Source organism: Egretta garzetta, unplaced genomic scaffold, assembly GCF_000687185.1.
Source record: "Egretta garzetta isolate BGI_Z169 unplaced genomic scaffold, ASM68718v1 scaffold133, whole genome shotgun sequence".
Classification (NCBI taxonomy): domain Eukaryota; kingdom Metazoa; phylum Chordata; class Aves; order Pelecaniformes; family Ardeidae; genus Egretta; species Egretta garzetta.
In genome coordinates, this window is record NW_009259111.1 from 3,409,241 (window position 1) to 3,430,608 (window position 21,368).

At 38.4% G+C, this 21,368-nt stretch overlaps 1 protein-coding gene across 1 annotated transcript in view; it reads right to left on the reverse strand.

The window, feature by feature from the left end:
* The window catches only part of PLEKHA7 (pleckstrin homology domain containing A7), a 144,625-nt gene that overhangs the window by 42,397 nt on the left and 80,860 nt on the right, over positions 1–21,368 (reverse strand). The window contains exons 4-7 of the mRNA XM_035891032.1: positions 14,397–14,508; positions 8,802–8,906; positions 6,946–7,018; positions 5,645–5,745 (exon numbers count right to left, since the gene is read on the reverse strand). Of these exons, the coding sequence (XP_035746925.1) occupies positions 5,645–5,745; positions 6,946–7,018; positions 8,802–8,906; positions 14,397–14,508 (391 nt within the window). The remainder of the gene's footprint in view (positions 1–5,644; positions 5,746–6,945; positions 7,019–8,801; positions 8,907–14,396; positions 14,509–21,368) is intronic.

A 21,368-nucleotide genomic window follows, 5' to 3' on the forward strand; every position in this document is an offset into this window, starting at 1 on the left:
ACACGTTGCAATTTCAGTTGTTTACTCTGAATTTCCCAAATTACCATAATCTTAGAGAGCAAAATATTTGCTTGCTATTACAGTGCTTTAAGTTTTGTGGAAAATTTACTCCCTTTCTAGTGCAGCCTGTTCTTATAAATGTGTGAAACGTGGCCTTTCCCTTACGTGCCTCAAGGGAATACAATAAGGGAATACAAGGTGGTTGCTCCCTCCCCACCATTACCTGCCTACCTTAGCACAGGAAAACAGGGCTTACACAGACGAAACAGTAGCTCTGATCAATCGGGCATTTAGGAATCAAAGGATATTTTTCATGTTTGCCTAGTTGAGTTCTTTGGGTTTGTGTTTTCTTTGTTGTTATTTGGGTCTTGTTGGTTTTTTTTTTTGCTGTTTTAAGACCATTAGAAATGGTCAAAACAAATATGATTTAGAAGCATTTCATTAATTGCAATTTATGCTTAGCATCCAGCATAAGAACAGACCAAAAATTGGTCATCCAGATGTAAAGGAAATCAGTGATTTTAACGCTAGACCTTATGACTACAGAGCTCCTCCACAGACCACACTGAGGGCATAGAAGAGGATGCTAGAATTCAGAAGCGAAGCGACTCTTGCAGAAAAGCAAGAGTCCCGCGGCAGATGACACAGCAGGACCCTACCACTCGTGGTTATATACTTGCTGGAAAAAAACCAGAACCTTGGGTAACTAACTGTGGAGACTGTATACCACATCAATAAATGGATTTAACATCTGTCAGTCTTAACTGACCTGTATGTCCTGATCAACACCACCCATTTGTCTTTCGGGTTCTTTTTCAGCGGTGCATGATGAACACAACTGAAAGCATTGCCTAAGAGGCTGTAGGTGAAAACAGTGTAAAAATGCAAAGTATGATGCACCATTCTCCCTTGAGAGACTGAAGCTATCACAGCCATAAACAACCATAGCTTCAGAAGGGAAAATGGAGACGGTGTATTATTATCAACAAACACAACATTCTGAAGTTCATAAAACATAAAACCGATTAAAGAAAAATTCAAATATATTTCAGTTATTTGTTAGTAGTGTGTTTTATATGCAGGAAAGCCACTTTGTGCCAATGTCCTGTAGCTGTCACTGCTAGCAGACACAGAAGCTAGCAGTTATTTTCTTTCTTTTTTTTTTTTTTTTTTTTTTTTAAGCAATAGCTATTAGGATGACTACAGCATACTAAAAAGCCTAAAACACAGCACATGCGCACACGTACACCATACACACAACAGGGAAAAAATAATATTGGTACCTATTCATGCATTCAGATGCCTTAATGTGGACAGATTGAGAAGAAAAGCAGTCTCTCTCCCATAATGCACAGAAGGAGAAATGGACAGTAAACCCCAAGGGCACATCAATAGGACAAGACAAGGACAAAAAGTTAAACCAGTTAAAAAAATCATTAAAAGATGCATGTTTCCAAAGAAAATACTTAACAAAATACTATACTAGAAGTAACGAACGCCTAGAGCTGTTATGTTCACCTCTGATAATCCAAAATTCCTAGGAGAGGAAAAGCCATAGTTCATAGGACAGAGGGATGTGGAAGGGAACAGTTTTCTAATAATTGTAATCTTTAAGAATTAGTCCTCTCAATAAGCTATAAAATACAGGAAATTCTCCCTTCTCCTGGTATTTATGAAACATTTATGAGCAAAAGTTGAAATAGTACACTGAGCCTTCGCTATAAATACAACAGCATACTATAATCACAACAACAGCACACTATAATCTAACTCATCTTTCACCCTCAAATAATACGGAGCTTTTTCAGGACTTCTGGAAGCTAGAACCTTCCCTTTTCCAAATTCTAAAATGGCACCTCTCAAATTTATAGCCCTTGGCATTTCTTCACCTGACTCCCCAGAACCAGAAAAGTTTTGTAAGCAATATAGGAGCCTGAGGAAGCAACAATGATCCAGAGAACATAAAGGAAAAAATTATGTCAACATTTTTTAGGAAAACCAGGGAGATCAAAGAAACAGCTAAGAAGTTTGCCCTGGTCCCAGGAGGTCTAAGCAATGAACAGATACTTCCATCAGTAAGTCTTAGAGTGTCAATAATGAAAAGATGTTTAAAAACAAGCTGCAGTAGCATCTTCTGAAAGTAATGATTTGGCCTGGCTTCCTAGGCTCTGAATGCCCTCATGCTGAAAGGGTGTATCTCTGAAAAAATCTAAAAGGTAGTATCAAAATAAAAAGGAGTAATTTGTATCACCAACACTACTTCCTACCTCTTACAGGAACATCAGAGCATCCTTCATTGACTTTATTTGGTGGCAAGATACGCACCTAAACACAACCATATACTTGCATACATTGTCTTTGCATGAAGTTTTGTTGTTTTCTTTACAGAGGATGTTGGTAGGCTTTCCAAGTTTCTCAATTGGTATTACTGTCAGATTCATATAAATGAGTTTACATTCAGTATTCTCTCACATTTTAACACATATAAGACCAATTAAAAATAATTTTCATGACTGAGGACAATGAGGTTTCTAAAGAGACTGCAATGACATTAATCTTCATGAATTGATACTACTCATGCTTAAAATTTTATCACTAAAAAAGTACAGCCAATTCTCTATTAATCACAGGGATTATTTCTGGCTATATATTAACATTGTGCAAACTTTTTCACATTAAAATCTATACATTGTATTTGTGCTCCCTCACTTTTGTATCAGCTAAAAAATACTGTATTAAAAAATACAGCAATTAGATGAATTAAATACCTTTAAGATATTAGCTACTGAACTAAATATGCAGTAAAGATCCTGAGTTCTAAAAGGCTGTCACGCAGCTTCATGACAGTAGCATACAGCTAGTCACAGCACTTTGCCTGGAACAAGTAAATAAGGTGAAATATTTGTCAAGATAAATACTTAAAAGCAGAGTTTCTAAACAAAACAATTTAACATACAGACTACTACACTTCTAAGTGGGGTTTTGATTGCATTTGAACAGCCTGTATGCAGTTCCGCAGGCCTGTAATTGTTCAACACCCAAAGAGGTACAAAAGCTGAAAGCTGGGCCTTGGGAGATGAAGGAAGGAAAAGAATTTTGAGAACTCCTACGGTGTACATTTTAACAGTTAGCAGGGTTTAACATATATCCTAGTGTGCATGTATTTTAGCAACCTTCTTCTAACTGAATCGTATACAAAAAGCATCCATGTATTTGCTAAGTATATTTCCTTTAGTCTTACAAACCAAAATGTTGACATTTTTTTCAGTTTGACTGCTTCCCTAGCTTCAAAAACTCATTGTTACTTAAAATAGCCATTTAAAATGCGAGGCAATGCCTCTATTGGAAGAGGATTTACAACAATCTGAATAAGTGACAGGCCAAATGTAAAAAGTGACACGGCACATTCCCCCATTAATTCAGGACTTAAATGCAAAAAAGTCCTGTCTTTATTTTGGGCTTAATCTGCTTGTGTTTTCTATTTCTGGCTGTACTACGTTGCAGACAGAATGTCTGTCTACGCTCTGGGTATCGAAGTGTACTGAAGAGATTAGATAAAGGTAATGGCTGGTGAGTGACGGAATGCCAGTACGGCCATGCTCCTGCCACTGTGCACCCACAGCCGACTCCACGACCACTGAACATCAGTGTTGGATGGGGTCCATGCGACAGGAATCTTACAAAATCCTCCTACTGCCCTGGGACTCGGTTCTAAATAAAATCAAACTACAGCATCAAGTCTGCAGTCAATCATCAAACACCTAAAGCAGAGTTAAGATTGGCTGGACAAACAAATATATTAAATGTACATTTTGGATTTTTTAAATAGATTTCAAGCATAAAGTTTCTTTTGCTATCAACTCCCTATTTCTGTATCAACTATTTAGCAATGACCCTGTGTTGTAAGTCTCACGTTACTGGCTCATGCTGATTTTCAGGAAAAGACTCAGGTTAAAGACTTGGTGGTGCTCATACAGGTATGCTATCCTAAAAGGAACAGGAGAAGTCTGCAATTGCTCCTGAAAACATTTAACCATGATCACAACCATGGATTCTACTCCACAGGAAAGGAGAGGCACACCTTGGCAGTGGTGACTTGAGAGCTTGCCTATAGAACATACTGCTTGGAATCTGCATGGGGAGGGAGAGTTCCCCTTATCACTGATAGTGTTAAACTGGTTAATAATTCTAATATACATTCCATCAAAATTTTCAAACAACCTTTCAATAAAATAAAAAGCAGATTTTTTATTTAAACTCTGAAGCCACTAAGTACTATTGCTACTTTCTTTATCTCCTTCCCCAGTCTGCACGAATAGTTATTCAAGAGACATAGAAGCCTACAAGTGCATTGGGTCCTCCTCCTTCAGTATGTGCTTCTTCCTAGGAAAAGGCTCCAGAAGAGGAGGGCTTGATGAATGACACTCATTAAATATTGGAGTGGAATGTTTTTCCTAAACAAAGGTTTCTTTGTAGCTTGTCCTACTGTCTCATGTTCAACACATTTGAAAAAGTACAACAAGCATTTCCACAAAGTGCACTGGGTCTTTTTTTAAACACATTTCCCAAGCTAATATTTGTTTAATAAATTTCAAACCATTATCTGCTTGAAGATAGAACCCAAAGCAACACAAGGCAGTCTACAGTTATAAAACACCCCAAAAATCAAAATGCAAGAGAAAATCTAAGCTGAGCACATGTTCTTTGCAATTTCAGCACAGAAAAGATTTAAACAGAAAGTTTCCTTCTGGATATCCTAAAGTATACCTAATCAAAATCTGATTTCTAAACTTAGATTTTTAAGTACATCGCTCATTTACTTGGTAGAAAAACAGGTTCTGCTCCAAGTATCGGCAGAATTTAAATCTGCAACATACACTGAAATTTCTAAACTTTGCCTTACTGCTGCAGCTCAGACAATCAACTGGAGTTAGGTTTCTCCACTGTCAAGAAAGAATGTATGTTTTATTTCATATTCGTAGGTTTATGTAAGAGAGAATAGAACTGTAAATTATACAATACATTTTTTTAAAAAAAGAAAAAAAACAAACCACAAAACCAACCTCAAACTATATAAAAACAAGAGTATTTTTTCTTTAAAAAACTCCATGCCTCTTAAGACAATTATTGCTCCCCCCCCAAAAAAGGAGAAAAAAATTGGTTACTCTTTTTCCCCTTAAAATGAGTAAATTATACATCAAAAGCTACAGTGTTGTCATTTTCTAACTGCGAGAACAGAGCTGATTATTTTATTTAAAGAAGAACACAACAAAACCGAAAGACCATCAGTCCACTATGAGATCAAGTACGCTATAAGGAAAAAACGACAACTTTTCTTTCAATTTGCAAACAGCACTGGAACAACTTACCAATGATAATTTCTAATTTTAGAAACAGGATCTTTACTCACAGACACATTCTTAATCTCTAGAGACACTTACATAGTAACAGACGTATGAATGTCAATTCATAAGCAACAAAATGTGCTATGTCACGTTTAAATAGGCAGTCAATAAACCTGTCTACTTTTAAAAAAATTAAATAAATAAAATTGGAAAGCAGATGATACTGTTTAGAACAGCCTCCTTTCTAATGCAAATAAACATTTTAAAATATGATTAGCTAATAAGCTTTGTAACTGTACCTTAAAAGAAAATTTGCGATTTATGCGATCTTCAGGTCCAACTGGAGATATTACGTAACTAGGCAATGGTATGCTACCCAAAACAGATTCTTCTCTACTGTCTGTTGAATAAAAAAAAAAAAAAAAAAAAAAAAAAAAAGAATTTAATTCACTGCACTTTTCAGTGGGGTAACAATACATTCTCCTTTATGGACACACAGACAACAGGCACTAAGTAGAAAAAAAGTGGTTCAGACTGGCTATAAGGAAAAGAATTTTCCCCATGAGGACAGAGCAGCAGCGGAACAGGCTGACCAGAGAGGCTGTGCCATCTCCACCCTTGGAGGTTTTCAGCACCTGACTGGATTAAGCCCTGGGCAACCTGGGCTGACTTCTTTCCTGACCCTGCTTTCACCAGGTGGTTGGACTAGATACTTCGTGAAGGCCCCTCTGATCTGAATTTTCTTCTGATTCAACACCAATAATACATGGAGAAAAATGTTGGGTTTCTTTAAAGAAACATGATTGAATTTTTTTTGAAAAAGAACAGTTTGGGTTTTGGGGGTGAGGAGGATGATTTTTTAGGTTCAGACAGAATACGCTTTGAGAATAAAGCTTATTGTGACAAATGAACTCTGACAGGCTGCATAACATGATGGACCGTCCATTTGGCGTTCTACATCTAGGCTAATTGCTACAATTAGGAAACCTCTATTACTGTTGGCTCTGAAATGATCAGCAGCAGAAATGCAGCGCCTATGAATTAGAGTTTCATATTCTGTAAGGCTTTCCAAAAATTGTAACACACAACACAATATTCAAAACTTCAAAATAACCTTATGTAATACCATTATTCCTAGTTCAGGCTAAGATCACATCTAGCTTTTTTTGGTAGAAATACTGGATTCAGTAGTTCTCGCTCCTACACTGTCCCTTGGATTAAAGCTGAATCAATGCCCTGATCTGGCCATAGTGCATTCTCAAAAAATCAGCTGTCCAAGTGCAGGCAAGTAGGTAATACAATGCAGACCAGAGGCAGAATAAATCTTAAACTGGTATTGCTGCCAAATGTTTTGCAACATAAACCTTGGCATATATCAAAGATAAGTTATGTGACAAAAGATCATACAGCATGCCCTTGTTCCCCAACTCAGGCCTGAAATTTGTTGCACATTAAAGACATATCCATAAGTAATTGTTTCACTATGCACCTTCTCAGAATAACTAACTATGTCTGAAGAGTTCAATTAGTTCATGCTTGCAATGTGATTTGAACAGGTGAACTGTTACAGACTAACTCAAAAAAGCTAGTATCTACTCACCTTTGTAGTAGAACAAACAATAATCAGCAAGAACAAACCATCGCCTTTTCCATAATCGCATTCCAGAGCTATCCTGAAATACAAGAAATGTGATACACTTTTCATTTAGGGAAAGTTAACAGCTTATCAGGCAATGCTTTTCTAGAAGTTTACCTAAATATGGTATTAATTGCAAAAACAAGTGGTTTATATTTTAGCAAAATATTATGTACTAAGAAAGATAAGAGGCAAAACATCCAGATATAAAATAATCAAGGTAGAGTATTCAATCTGCTAATTTTCATTAAGTAATTAAACTCGCATCCCAAACAGCATTCAGATTAACCTTATACACAACCAATGCATATTTTATCTAGACAGATTTATCCTCCAATAAAGAAACAAAGTATGCATCTGGATGGCACAAATTCCAACAAGGATTGCCTGTAGCCCAAGATGAAAATCACTACACAGCTGTGAAGCATGGCCTCACATTTCAAACAATGAACCCCTATAATTCTACAGTCAATCTCCCATATGTCACCCATGCCTAAAATGTAACAATCGAATATTCTTTAGGAAATAAAACAGGGTGCATAATGTGCAAATTTTAATGAAGTATAATATAATATGCCTGCGGAGATCTATATATCTTTAGAGAGATATATATAATATATATCACCTTGTCAAAATGAGTAATATTTTCATCAAAATTAATTTTAGAAGCTTGTAAAATTGCCAGACTGTAACCTAAGCAAGTACAGCTTATTCAGCTGAGGTAGGCTTTGGTAAGACCAGCAGCACAGAAAGCATCTTCAGGCTTTAAGTGCTTGCAAGCAGAGGAAAGGGGACAAAGGAAATAGCTAGAGGAACGTTGTATATGGTATTTCCCTTCTTCTTTCTGCAGCCATATTAATATGCAAGGACTTTCTTCCCTTTCCTTTTTCATGCTACAATGCTGCCAACACATACTGTGTCTGAGTTCTGATTCTGTCCTGAAAACTAATGACTTGGGTAGTGAATGTCAACAGAGTTGATGGCAGGATACAGCTCTCCACGCAGGAGGAAGTAGACGGCTGTCAGCAATTTCACTTTCCTGTATATGCAGAATCATAATTGTAAGCCTTAGATTTCAGCCTTCTCCTACTCATCGCTAAACCTAGCTGCTGGATCTCTAGTGATAATGGGATGGACTCTGACTGCCAAATTAGAAGCAGGGATGTATCCTCATACAACAATCAGCTTTATTCACTTTTTGCACTCAAGGATGTGCTTCTGTCAGCTTAAGACTTCAAGATGCAGCAGCTGTAAAATTCTGTTTGTTGGATGAAATCCTGTAATCCAGCCTTTGCCTGGACACTGCTCTTAGTGATAGCAAAGTGTGGTGAACGTGTCCCTGTCTCCCTTTGCTTTCTCCCTCCTGCTTCTGGAGAACAAAAGGTGTATGGGATTGGAATTAAGCCTTTGATCAGGGTATAAGGGCATAAGCAAGCAGATGGAATACGACCTTCACAGCCAGCCTTGGGTTTATAGTGCATTCTGAGGGAGACTGAGATCAGCATGGCAGCAAGCCAGCAGGATAAAATAGGGAAAATAACCAGACTTAGACAACAAAGTTATAGCCTCAACATTTAACTATGATGGCAACGCCCATTTATCATTGTTTCCACTTCTGATTCAAACCTGTACATAAAACTTGGGTTTCGCACTTGCTGAGTACAAGTCCCTCATTACGGAAGCTTGTGGGAGTACCCAACGTTGCCCTGCATCACCAACACTTAACCTTCTGGGGTTTTTTCAGTTACTTGGAAGGCACTTACTTTTATTTGATGATTGTATTGAAGTATATGAACAGAAACAGATGATTACATGCATACCTGCTTGTGTAGCCAGCCTCTTACTATAACAGGAACATTGGGATTCCTCCTGATAGCTTGTTCTCTCTTTCCAAAGCTATGAACTTTGTTTCCAGCCTTCACAACCTGTAAAGAAGTATAATGTAGCAGTGGCTTTTAAACTGTACTGAGACTCATTTCATATTAAAAATAACCTCACCGCAATAATTCATACTTCATTACACAGTATTAAGTATTTCTAGCATTTTCAAGGGCAAGTAAATAGACAGTGATATTTATAACATAGCAAATTAAATCTCTCACTTTCATCAATATATCAGTGCCAGGACAGTCTGCCAGCTCCCAGCTGAACAGCAGCAGCACTGGTGACTGAAGTCTGAAAGGCAAAAGTGCTGCAGTTTTAGTGTGCTTGGGAAGTATTTTTGAGTGCGCTACAAGAGCTGCATGCAAGTCTCTCTCTGCAGCATGGTACAAATCTCTTACATGCACCAGACTTTGTGCACAGGAATCCTGCTCTTGATGTTTGGTGTTTGGAGGGGGGGGAGAAGGGGCAGGTAGGCATTGTTTGTGGGTTTCTTTCCTGTTTAAATTCAGACAACATTGATAGCTTAATAAAATGCTTGGACTTTGACCCTGCAAACAAAAGGAGAAGACAGAGAGCGACACTGCTAAGGAGGAGACCTAGACAGCATAAGTGGCAATCACAAGGTCTAGGTAATGGTTTGTGTTTTACTGTAACCTCAGTTTTGACTCACATGGGAAAAACTATTTCAAAACCAAACAATAAAAGCCTATCAGTCTGTGAAAAAGGCAGCAAGAATCTCCAGATGAACAATCTGCCTGTTCTGTCCCAGTCTCAGCACAGTTTGCTACTGCAATTGCTTTGGGAACCTGAGGTGCACAAACCACCCTTACAGTTGCTCCCAACTTCTCCAAGGAAAGAGCTGTCCAGATTCACACACTGACTCTTTTCCACAATGTCTCCTCCTTTGTTTGAATCTGTCCTCTCAGATGGTCAGGGTACTGATGCTCTGTCAGCTGCAGATCAACAGCAGCTCTGGAAACGAGCACATTTGTCATACACAAGGGATGATACAACAAAATCATCTCAGCGTACTGCTTCTGCCAGTCAGGTCACATCTGGACTAGAAGACAGCATACATCATAATAAAATATTCTAGCACTATATGATAACATGAAATGGATTCTGTTAATTCGGAGGCCTGGTTTTACCAACCTGCACTAAATCTCACACATTTCAGTAGACATAAGCACACATCTTAATGCAGATTAAGATAATAGCAATAGTCAGTAAGAAAAACAAAACAAAACACTTTTTCTTTGGTGCTATAGCACTTAAAACAGCAATGTAGATTTAACACTTATAAAGAGATATCAAAGGGCAGATTTTACTAGGTAGTTCCCCCAATATCTGTTTACCAGGAAGCAGCATGCTGCTTTCAGCTCTGCTGAAAAGCCAGGTGAGCTGCATGCCACGGTCCTTTCGGTGAAATGCCCAACACTTAGGAGACAGGAAGAATGCCAAGTATGGCCTTTTTCCTAGGGGTGACACCTCACCTGATACCTCAGTGAGAACCTGCACAAGATTTACCCACAGCCCAGGGCAGCACAGGAGATAACCTGAGCCGCCCAGCTGTCTAGGGCTAGCACAAACCTAACAGGCCAGGTTTTAAACAGCAACAGGTTTCTGAGCAGATCCCCCTGCCATTCAGCTGGCAATAACCAGTTGACAGTAAAAGCCAGGTGAGGACAGTATCACTGAGATCTCCCAAAACCCATTTCTCTGGCATACCTGTGCTAAGGCATTCAGCTAACAGGCTGCCCAGCGCTGGCTCTGTGTGAACACGGAGTGTCAATTACAACCACAAAATCGCTGTCCATGCTCACTCGCAGACCTGCAAGCAGCAAGTCTGAGACTAAAGGAAGGAAGAAATAAGGTGTTAGGCATTTTGTGTTTGCTACTGAAAATATTTCAGAAGATAATTTGTGAACCTGTGTCCAAATACCACTTTAAACGAACACACAAAGATGCATCAAGAGGACAGCCAAGCGCTGGATGATCGTATGATCATCAGGCCGAGCCATACATATTTTCTCTTAAGAAAAAATGATAAGTAATCAATTCAGCCAAGATTTTAAAAAACCGTTGCCAAATGTTAGATGCAACAGCTACATTAAAAGGGTGATGAAAAATAATGAGGCCTGACTGGCAGAAGCAGTACACTGAGATAATAACTATTTAAGACTCTGTAAGGCAAAAATCTATGCTTTGCATCTGAACAGAAGTCAATTTACAAAATGTACAGAATTTAGTTTCCTAATTTTTCTTTCTCTTATTTACCCTAGGAAGGGTGGATGAATGGAGAAGCAGTTAAAGTATAGATGATCTAGCCTGACAGAAGGGTTTAAATTTGTTTCATCAGATCCTTTGCCAGTGATCAAAGCACTTTGATTCTCTGACCTTATTTAATTAAAAAAAAAATGCAGATCACAATGTAGAAAAGTCATCCCTGGACTTGGTCAAAAGACCAAACAATTTCTATTACATGGGAGGGGAAAAAATTTTCCTAAGGTTGTGTAATCTACATCAGTACAATACCCGTAATAGAAACAAAAAATAATTTTATGGTGATTTATTTAACTAAAATTTTTGTATCATCTGTAGTATTGATCATCTCAGCCTGCTCTGGAATAAAACAAAGCATAACAGATACTGAATGTCAGGCTTTGCTTCCACTGGCTAGAATAAAAAATTAGTTTAAAACAAAAGGTATATTCTTTAAAATATTTGTCTGTACTGCAGTTGTCTTTTCCTAACTTAAGATATTCTGATATCATTGTCGTGTGTTGAAAAATACAGGTCAGAGCAGCTGCCTGTGTCACTGGAGACAAAGAAGTCACTTTTGACTTCAACCCATTTGTTATGCTGGCTTGTTTGTGAATGACTCAAGTTTTTGGAAAAAAATCAAAACGTCAGGAGCCAAAATTTTCAAATCCCTTTTCATCACTGCGTCATCTTCCTTACAATAGCCTCTAGCTGAGGAGGAAAGTTGCTAACTTAATTATAAAATGTAATTTTATTTTTTTTTTCTAAAACTGGACAGTCAGAAAAATGTAAACAGCCTTTCATTTGGAACAGATTTTCTCAATAGCAAAAAGGAAGACTGTATTGGTAAAAATATGTATATATACGCACACATAAGAGAACATGTAACTTTCAATCTACAGGAAATTAAAAAAAAAAAACAAAACAAAACCCCACCTGTTCAACTCTAAGTCATGAACTCTTCCATTCAAAAAATCTCAATGTTTCACTAATAAATGAATTCATGAATCCTTTCAGAGTCTTTGAGTAAATTAGACAAAATCCTTACTTTTCAGATAGGAAAACCTGAAACTCTCAGAAATCCCTGCTCTTAATATTGAGCATTCATCTACAGTGGCCCTGAACTAATCCCTCTGTTCTGTGCTCCAGCTCTGCGTGGTCCCACAGAGTTGGCACCGTCGTATACCTGCTACCATTGCCTGTTTCTCTCAACTGCTAGACATGTTCTTTAATTACTTGTTGCAATCCTCACCAGTTCATCCTGGAAAAATACCAGCAACTACCAGCGTCATCAACAATTCAATTACTTCTCTTGCACAGAATCCATCCAAGACACGCTCTCATAAACGTAGATAGTAATAAATACATTACACTACTATCCTTTACGCTTTCAACTTGGCCCAAGTACTGTGTAGCACAGTAACATTTACAAGCTTCCATTCACGCCATTGGAAGCTTTAACAGACTAAATTCCAAATGTACCATACTCAAACTGAAACAGATCTTTACTCCTCCATATTCTTCATTTGTAATCAATATAAATGGCTTTTAATATGGTTAATAATGTAATTGAATTGGCTATGAACAAGTAGATCTCTGGGACAGAGAACCATTGTGGTTTAACAGCATGCCCTTTTGCTTTTTATTCCCTCAATTCCATACCCCTCAAATTTCAAAAAGAAGGGTAGACTGTATTGGTCTAAAGCCTTCAGACAACTTTGATGCCAGCATCAAAATGGTGGGGCCCACCCCAAGATTTATGTGCATTTCTGCAAAACTGCCCATCTCAGTTGTCTTACAAAATGAAGCCTTATATATTTATATGCACATCAATAAAACATAATGACATTTCAATAAGTATAAGCCTCATTTGGGCTTTTTTCTTTTTCTTCTTTCCAACATGCTACTAGAGCTCTATTCAAAGTCTAAAGCTGCCATGTATTAGAAAAAAAGCAACATCTGTGAGCCTGCCAGAAGCATGCGTGGCCACACTTAAACACCGGACTGCAAACAAAACAGAAGCAGGGACCAAAACCAGACCAACTGAATTTTTAAGAGATGATTCTGGATATTCTCCAAGCTGTGGGGGAAAGAGCATTACCCTCACCTGTAGATGTGCGGTTCTGATGTCTCCAGTGAACTAGCCTCTAGCATGTGGGTGGGCCTGGAAGTTGCATCCAGTCACCATTTTTGATCTCACTCTTTTGCAAAGCCCGATTAGATTGGTGCAAACACGTGTCAAAGGGAAGCAGCAGCAGCAGGCGACAGAGGATGCACACTTTCTGGCAGAAGTGTGATACTGGGTAATTTAAAGCCAACTGCGTCACTGGAGAAATCCCCAGCTCAAAGCAGAGTATCAGGTTCCCATGAAATTTCATTAAATTGTTTTCATCTTCTCCAATATTCACCCAAGCAATTTGAAACATTATAAAAAGATTTGGAATTATTCCAACTCAACAAAAATATCTTTGCAACCAATCTAGCAAAGTCCTTTCTTCAGCTCAATTACTTAACAGGCTTCACACTTCTGTATTTAAAAAAAACTGAGAAAATTTTAAAACTGCAGGCAAAGTTAAGAGATCTATCTTATCTCTGCCAATTCCTTCAGTATTTTTTTTTGCTTCTTTTTATCCAACCCCCTCCCATTCACACTGTACTGTAATTTACTGTAAGGTCAAAGAAGCATTAAAATAGTTGGTGACACTTCAAGTACAGCACTTTTTTATATTTTAAGCAGCAATAAACACAGGTCCCTTGTCAATGCCAAATAATGGATTTTTCTATTATTAAACATTCTGAGTGTAAACTTTGTGTCTGCAGTGTTTGTGCACTACAGTGATGGCAGAAAAGGATCTAAGTTGTTACTAAGAGGAGGAACAGCAGTAAGGTTTCATGAAAGAGAAAGAACTGCAAATTACGATTCCTGGTATTCTGCAGCACTTTTTGCCATATACACTGGACTATCAAAAGACTTGCTGGAATACTAGTTCTACAAATACTTCTGTTCTTAAGAAGCCTCTCAAACTTTACATGTCACAATAATCACTATTTTTTGAATTGTCGTTCAACACTGTCATGTCAGTATACAGTGCTCCTATGCTGTAAAAAGGTTTTTGCTTTGGTAGAAGATATTACCTCTTATTTGAGGTAAGTTATTAGACTTCCGGGCTAAACCCATGGCCCTAGTAAAATCAGCATTAAAAGAGTATTGGATTTAAAGTGAGTGAAGTTCTAATCACCAAGCTGAAACAATAGTCTTTTTCCTTTACCTTAGAGCCAGGTTTTGTATCAACAGCAGATGTAGTTACCGCAGTGGACGCTTCACTGACCATGCTTGAAGGTCTTTGGTTTATTTGTTGCTTGGACATAGATGAATTCTGTCTAGAAAACAAAGAAAACCAGATAATCTAAAGCACATTGTTTCAAACAGTCAGCTTTTCCTTTTTATATTTAAGATTCACAGTTAGCAAATGAATGACAGGCCAGTCAAACATTTCCCATGCATCTGCAACTTCCTTTGCACCACCCCTATTATTTTGATTTCAGGTATTTCTCAAGCAGATGCTGCCAGTGGCATCTGATGATCGGTATTTGTCAATGTATCAGGAGGAAGAAACCTGCCAAATGGTCTGCAAATCCAACAGAGAATCAAGATATAACAAAGAGCACTCAGAGAAGATAAGGCTAATGCAGAGAAATTAAATTGTGCCCAATTTAGAGGCTTGGCTGCAAACATGTAAGACAGCCAGCTCTGGGGAGGGAAGGACAGGAGTCAGCACTTTGCAGTAACGGGCTTCTTATTCAAAATCAAAGTGAGATTAGCCTGCTGTTAGATCTTTCACTAACTTAATGTTAGATCTTTGAATCTGCCCCAAATATGATTCATACTACAATATGAATTATTAAAATACCTTTAAAGTGAAATAGTGCAATTCATGGCAGATACTGTTAAAAATAAATAACTTCTGAGTCATACTAAGAGTCAAGAAATCTTGATAGCTAGCTCAGATGCAGATACCCATTTAAAGCATAGGTGAGATCAATCCTACCATAAGAACCTGTTCAACAAGAAAGAATTCAGTGCAGGTGCCCAGATGAAGAAATGAGAGAATAAACAGAAGTGCAATATCTTGTGGAATTCCAGATGCAGGTCGTGAAGAGAAGCCTCAGCAGCCAAGCTCAACACCAACTTATGAATTAAACCCAGAGCTAGTATTTTCAAAAATCTTTAGCAACATAGTTTAGCAAATTGTATTTTAGGAACAAATAGCAATAAAGTCACATCAGGAAAAACAAACCAAACTATTAACAACTTATGATTTTCCTTTTCCCATCTCAACAAGTTACCAAAGCCATTTATTTAAAAGAGAAGAAAAACCCAACAAGACATAGAAGCCAAACCAAACTTTACCATTGCTACCACTGAAATTCAGTCCAATTCTGAAGGTAAGAAGAACGGAGTATTTCTGAGCAGTTGTCACTCAGAACAACAGAGAAAAGGAGTTTGTGATTGTAGTAGCTCAGCACAGGGTTTAACTGAGGAAAAGGTGTTTGCCACCATTGCTCTTCCTCAGGTACAACCTGAACAACTACTGGTCCAATAAGTTTATAGTTAATTTGGTGTCTGGGAAACCACATTTTTCCATTTATGACCACACAGTTTCAATTAAGCTTGCAAGGAAGTAACACACCTTTGATCCCGTTTCCTTTATGCCTTGCTTACCTGGCAGAAACCTTCTTTCTAGCTTTTATATGTAAGTTCAGGTCCAAGATATGAGAACAAACTACAGCAAGACCCTAAAATCCCTGGCCAGCCTTTAGTGCATGAGAGCTTCATCACACCAGTCTGAGCCAATTTGCCTTACCTCTTATGGACCAGGTATCCTACTTCAGCATTTAATCAGCTTTACAAATATCCAGTTCCAGCAAAGAGCAGATTAAGACACTTCCCGTATATAACGCTGCCCAACTAAGCTATTTCTGTTGATCAGCCAGTTTAATTACCTGCTTTTGACTCTGTTCTCACTTGTTCCTTTTCCACTCTATAAACTTTCAAAACAGGTAGAAAAAGCAGACTTACAATGTGCCTGCATTTTACTTGCAAAACCATCTTACTTGCCTTTTCCTAATATTTACGCATCAAAAAGTTTCTACTTCCCTGCTTGAGCCAACTAAACAGAGAGTAGGTACTTCAAGGAGGAAGGAACACTGAGATCTGACAGTCTTATTGCCTGCTCAAAATGGATCTATAAAGTATTAGATTTTCTATCATTAAAAGGGCCACTAGAAATGAGTTGCAAAAGCATGAAAACAAAACACATCCAAGGAAAGTATTTGGCCTTAGAAGACACAAACTTTCTCTTCTTCCCTTGAGGCTTAGATTCTTTACAACATCCACACCACAAAAAAGTTTTATATTGTAGGACAGTCACACAATACATTTTATTTTCCAGATGCTCACTGGGACAAGGAAGGGGGAAAGGAGGAGGAGGAGGGAAGAGGATAGAGCATGTAATATACATATTCAGAAAATCTGTAGGTTTTCAGATGATAGATTATCTGATTAGATTACATTTATTCCATTTACAGAGTAGCTATTTCAGAGAGACGTAACTTTCTCAGGAAAGACAAAAATGAAAATTAAAATTTTGAGTTTCAACAAATCGGAAGTAATTTTCCCAAGAAAAACATTAATATGGAAGGAGAAATAACCCCAGAGGAATGGCTTTAATCTACCAATCAGGGTAGGCAAACGCAGATTGAACGGATTTACACTATTCACCAAGATACTATTTCACAGTAGGTTAAAGATACTGCAGCTTAAAAAAAAAAACCCCAAAAAACCCCCAAAAAAACCCCACAAAAAACCCCCACATTTGGAAGACCTACAGAGGAAGATAAGCTTTATATGTTTAACATGACCATCACTATCAGAAAATCACAAAGCAATAGAGACCAAAAAATGCATAATTTCTAAGCATTTATAATTTGGCCATTTAGCAATTTCTCTTCCACTTGCTACCGAAAATGATCACTGCCAATAAATCAAGCTTTCCTTTTCTAGTAGTACCAAGATAAATGACGACCTTCAACTGGGAAAAGAACAAAGTCACAATGAGAAAAATGTTTTTTAAAAAAGGCGAGGTTGTTGCCATGTGGAAGAACTCACGTAGCCAGCAAGAGAGACAATAAATCCAGCAAAAGAGAAAAAAAAACATTATTATCCTCCTAAAAGAAGCCTTTGGCAGCAAACACTGGTGATACAAACTTCCTGTACATGAGATGTAACAGAAAACACCAAACAACACTGAAAATTAATTTAAGTACTCATATATAGTATTTCAAGGATAAAATAGATTTGCATGAAATCAGAACATAACAAAACTCAAGTATTCAAGTCTCTTTAACAGCTAATGAATATTCTCAGTCTGTTTCTAAAAGCAAATAAAAATATGCAGAATATGCAGAATTACCTGAAACATCCCAGCATGTTAATGGCATTAACACTGTCCTAACAGCGTTTACAGATTAATCTTTAAGTGACTATAGCATTAACTCTATGCATTCAGAAACATCAGTTCAGAATCACTATTACCAAAGGTGTTTGATAACATCTGTTATTCAAGACATCCCATTCTGTCTTCATAGGGCTGTTCTTTTGTCTGTTTTCAGGACAGTTTTCTTACTGCCATCCCGAGGTGCGTATATACACATGCAGAATTGCAGTATGTACATTCGGAGCTCCAGTGCCTTCTAAATCTTTTCAAAATACTTGAAAATAACAGTCTATATAATATCTTCTGCCAAGCAACTCCCTGCTCTACTTAAACAGTGCTAGTATGTCTACAGAAATCACATTTACCAGCTAAAAGGATTACATGGCCACTATTTGGTTTATTAACAAAAAACCCACACTGAGTAACATAAAAAAATTATTACACCAGTAGCCCATCTTGAAAATGCAATACTCACAAGAGAACACATTCCTTTTCTCTAAAGGATCATAAAGATTAGTCGACTTAGATCCACATTCATACCAGCAATTTTTTGAAACCAAATACGACACAATAACATCATGTCAATCTAATTTTAATACTAATAAATCTCCTATTCAGCTAGATGAAAAATTACCTGTCCTAGTATTTCTATATGTAAACATGACTGATTATATGGGGGCTGTTTGGGTTTCCTCCTTTCTGGCCACCTGATATTTTTGCTGCTATAGTAACCAAATGCAATAGATGGCTCTTCTCCCCAGAGGTGATACACAGGCTTTATCAGTTGCACAAAAAACAAGCAAAAAGAGGGTAACACCCATTGCATTAGGCTCTCAGTATATACATATAGAATTATAGAGCCACAGAATGGTTTGCGTTGGAAAGGACTTGAAAGATCACCTAGTCCAACCCCTCTGCCATGGGCAGGGACACCTTCCACTAGACCAGGCTGCTCAAACCCCCATCCAACCTGGCCCTGAATATTTCCAGCAGTGGGGCATCCACAACTCTGGGCAACCTGTTCCAGTGCCTCACCATGCCTACAGTAAAGAATTTCTTTCTTTCATGTAATCTCAATCTACTCTCTTTTAGTCTAAAACCATTACCCTCTTGTCCTATCACAACAGGCCCTACTAAAAAGTCTGTCCTCATCTTTCTCCTAAACCCCCTTGAAGTACTGAAGTAAGGTCTCCCTGGAGCCTTCTCTCCTCCAGGCTGAACAAGCCCAACTCTCTCAGCCCTTCCTCACAGGAGAGGTGCTCCAACCCTCGGATCAGTTTTGTGGCCTCCTCTGGACCTGCTCCAACAGCTCCCCATGTCTTTCCTGTGCCAAGGACTCCAGAGCTGGATGCAGTACTCCAGGTGGGGTCTCACCAGAGCAGAGCAGAAGGGGAGAATCACCTCCCTTAACCTGCTGGCCATGCTTCTTTTGATGCAGCCCAGGACACCATTGTCTGTCTGGGCTCCAGGTGCACATTGCCAGGTCATGCTGAGATTCTCATCAACCAACACCCCAAGTCCTTCTCCTCAGGGCTGCTCTTGATCCATTCTCCACCCAGACTGTATTTGTGCTTGGGATTGCCCCAAGCCATGTGCAGGACCTTGCACTTGGCCTTGTTGAACTTCATGAAGTTCACATGGGCCCACCTGTTAAGCCTGTCAAGGTCCCTCTGGGTGGCATCCCTTTCCTCCAGCATGTCGACTGCATTACACAGCTTGGTGTCGTCGGCAAACTTGCTGAGAGTGCACTATGTCGACTGCATTACACAGCTTGGTGTCCTTGGTGTCGTCGGCAAACTTGCTGAGAGTGCACTCAATCCCACTGTCCACATTGCTGACAAAGACGTTAAAACAGGTCCCGATACTGATGCCTAAGGAATGCCACTTGCCACTGGTCCCCACTTGGACATAGAGTCATTGTCCACAACTCTTTGAGTGCAACCATCCAGCCAATTCCTTATCCAGAGAGTGTGCCAGGTTGGCAAATGGGTGCCTCTGTACTTCTCAGAAGAGTGTCACCTACTACTATCACCCGTTGCCTTTTCTTAGTTGCACTGGTTGCACAGGGAGCAGATTGGGCTGTGTTACTCAGCTCCAGCGTCTCTCCAGGCACGATGGGTCTTTCCTCTTCAGTCTGCAGAACGGTGAAGAGGTTCTGCAAGGGCACCTCAGGCTTTGGAAGAAGTCTTTTCCTCCTGCTACCCCTTGCCATTGCAACTGCCCATTCTTCATTATATTGAAGTCTTAGCTTTTTTAACCTTAAAGTACTATCTTCTCATTCGCAAACATAATACTATCAGAAATATATTGTAAAATTTCTAATACCCAGCTACTAGTGTTTAGCAACAGATGCAAATAGATACACGGCTGTCAGTTATTTGAAGAACCGTTATTTAAAGAAAGATAATACGGAAGAAATCTAAACATTACATACACCTACCCTAAGTAATTCTATCACAGATTTTTCAGAGGAATGCACATGTAACAATATGGTTAAACTATATCTAACACTTGTCCAGCAGCCTTATCTTTAACACTCTTTTTTGCATTGTTTGTTTAGGAAAGGTCCCCTTGTGGATTAAGAGTTCATTAAAAACATGAAAGTAAAGCATAGAAATCAAGATACGGTTGTTAAATGGAGGGAGGCTACCAGAGGGACTTTCCATATAGCCAACGTGTCCAAATTATTTAGAGGTTATCCTGAAAACTGTGAGGTGACCAAGTCAATAGAGGACAAAAATTCGTCTGGACACAAAAATGGAAATGCTGGCAGGAATAGATAGAAAAATAATCTTCAGATATGAGTAATCATGTGATAAGATGCCAAACTGAATTTAATGTCAACAACAAAAAACTAATTCAAAGAAGGGAGAAATTAAAAATATCTCTGCAGCTTTTATCTCTCAAAACAACCCTAGAAATCTGAGAAAAGGATATTTTTTAATCTTAGCAGAATGACTAGCAGCACTCGAAGTATGTTAAGAATTATTAGAAAAGGAATAGAGAAGAAAAAGTATAATTAAATTCTTGTAAGAAACAATGGGCTCTTACATTGAATATTGCATGCACCTATAATCAATCACTCCATCAGACGAAAGATAAATCTTTCAGCCTCATGCCGAAAAGCTAGCACTCAAGCAGGGCTAGTGAAAGGTACACATGTCCCACACATGTCCCACACACTAGATGACCAAAGCTTGCCAGCTTGGACAACAGAATGAAAGGTGGGGTTTGACAGCGGTCTCAGCTAAGAATGGGTTAGAAAATAAGGAACTATTATCCCTGCTTCTCAAAAAAATCTAAATAAGAACACCTTTAGGAAGAAGGAATAGCGTAAGGATCAAAAGATAATGTAATTTAAAAGATATAGGTCCCAGGCAATATTCTCTGGTTTTGTCCTCCAGTTACACTGGAGTTGAGGAAATCAGATTTTGGCTTAAAAAGCAAGACTGGTGTGATATTGTTTAAAAGGGGAAATGCCTTGGAAAAAGACTAGTGAAATACAGCCTCAGCTTTCTACTGGAAGCATCTGGTTCTCATCTGACCAAGTGAGGCAAGGGTGTCTGGCTCATAACTGACTCATAATCAAGTTAGGCTTATGTCATTTATTGACATCATTTTCCAAAAGTTCTTTTCAAATCTTCTTGCCACAACATTGCTCCCTGGGTGAGAAATGGCCAGAGCAGTCCATACATTCATCCTTTCTAGATTACTGTAAGTTATCTTCTGATGTTAAATGCGCAC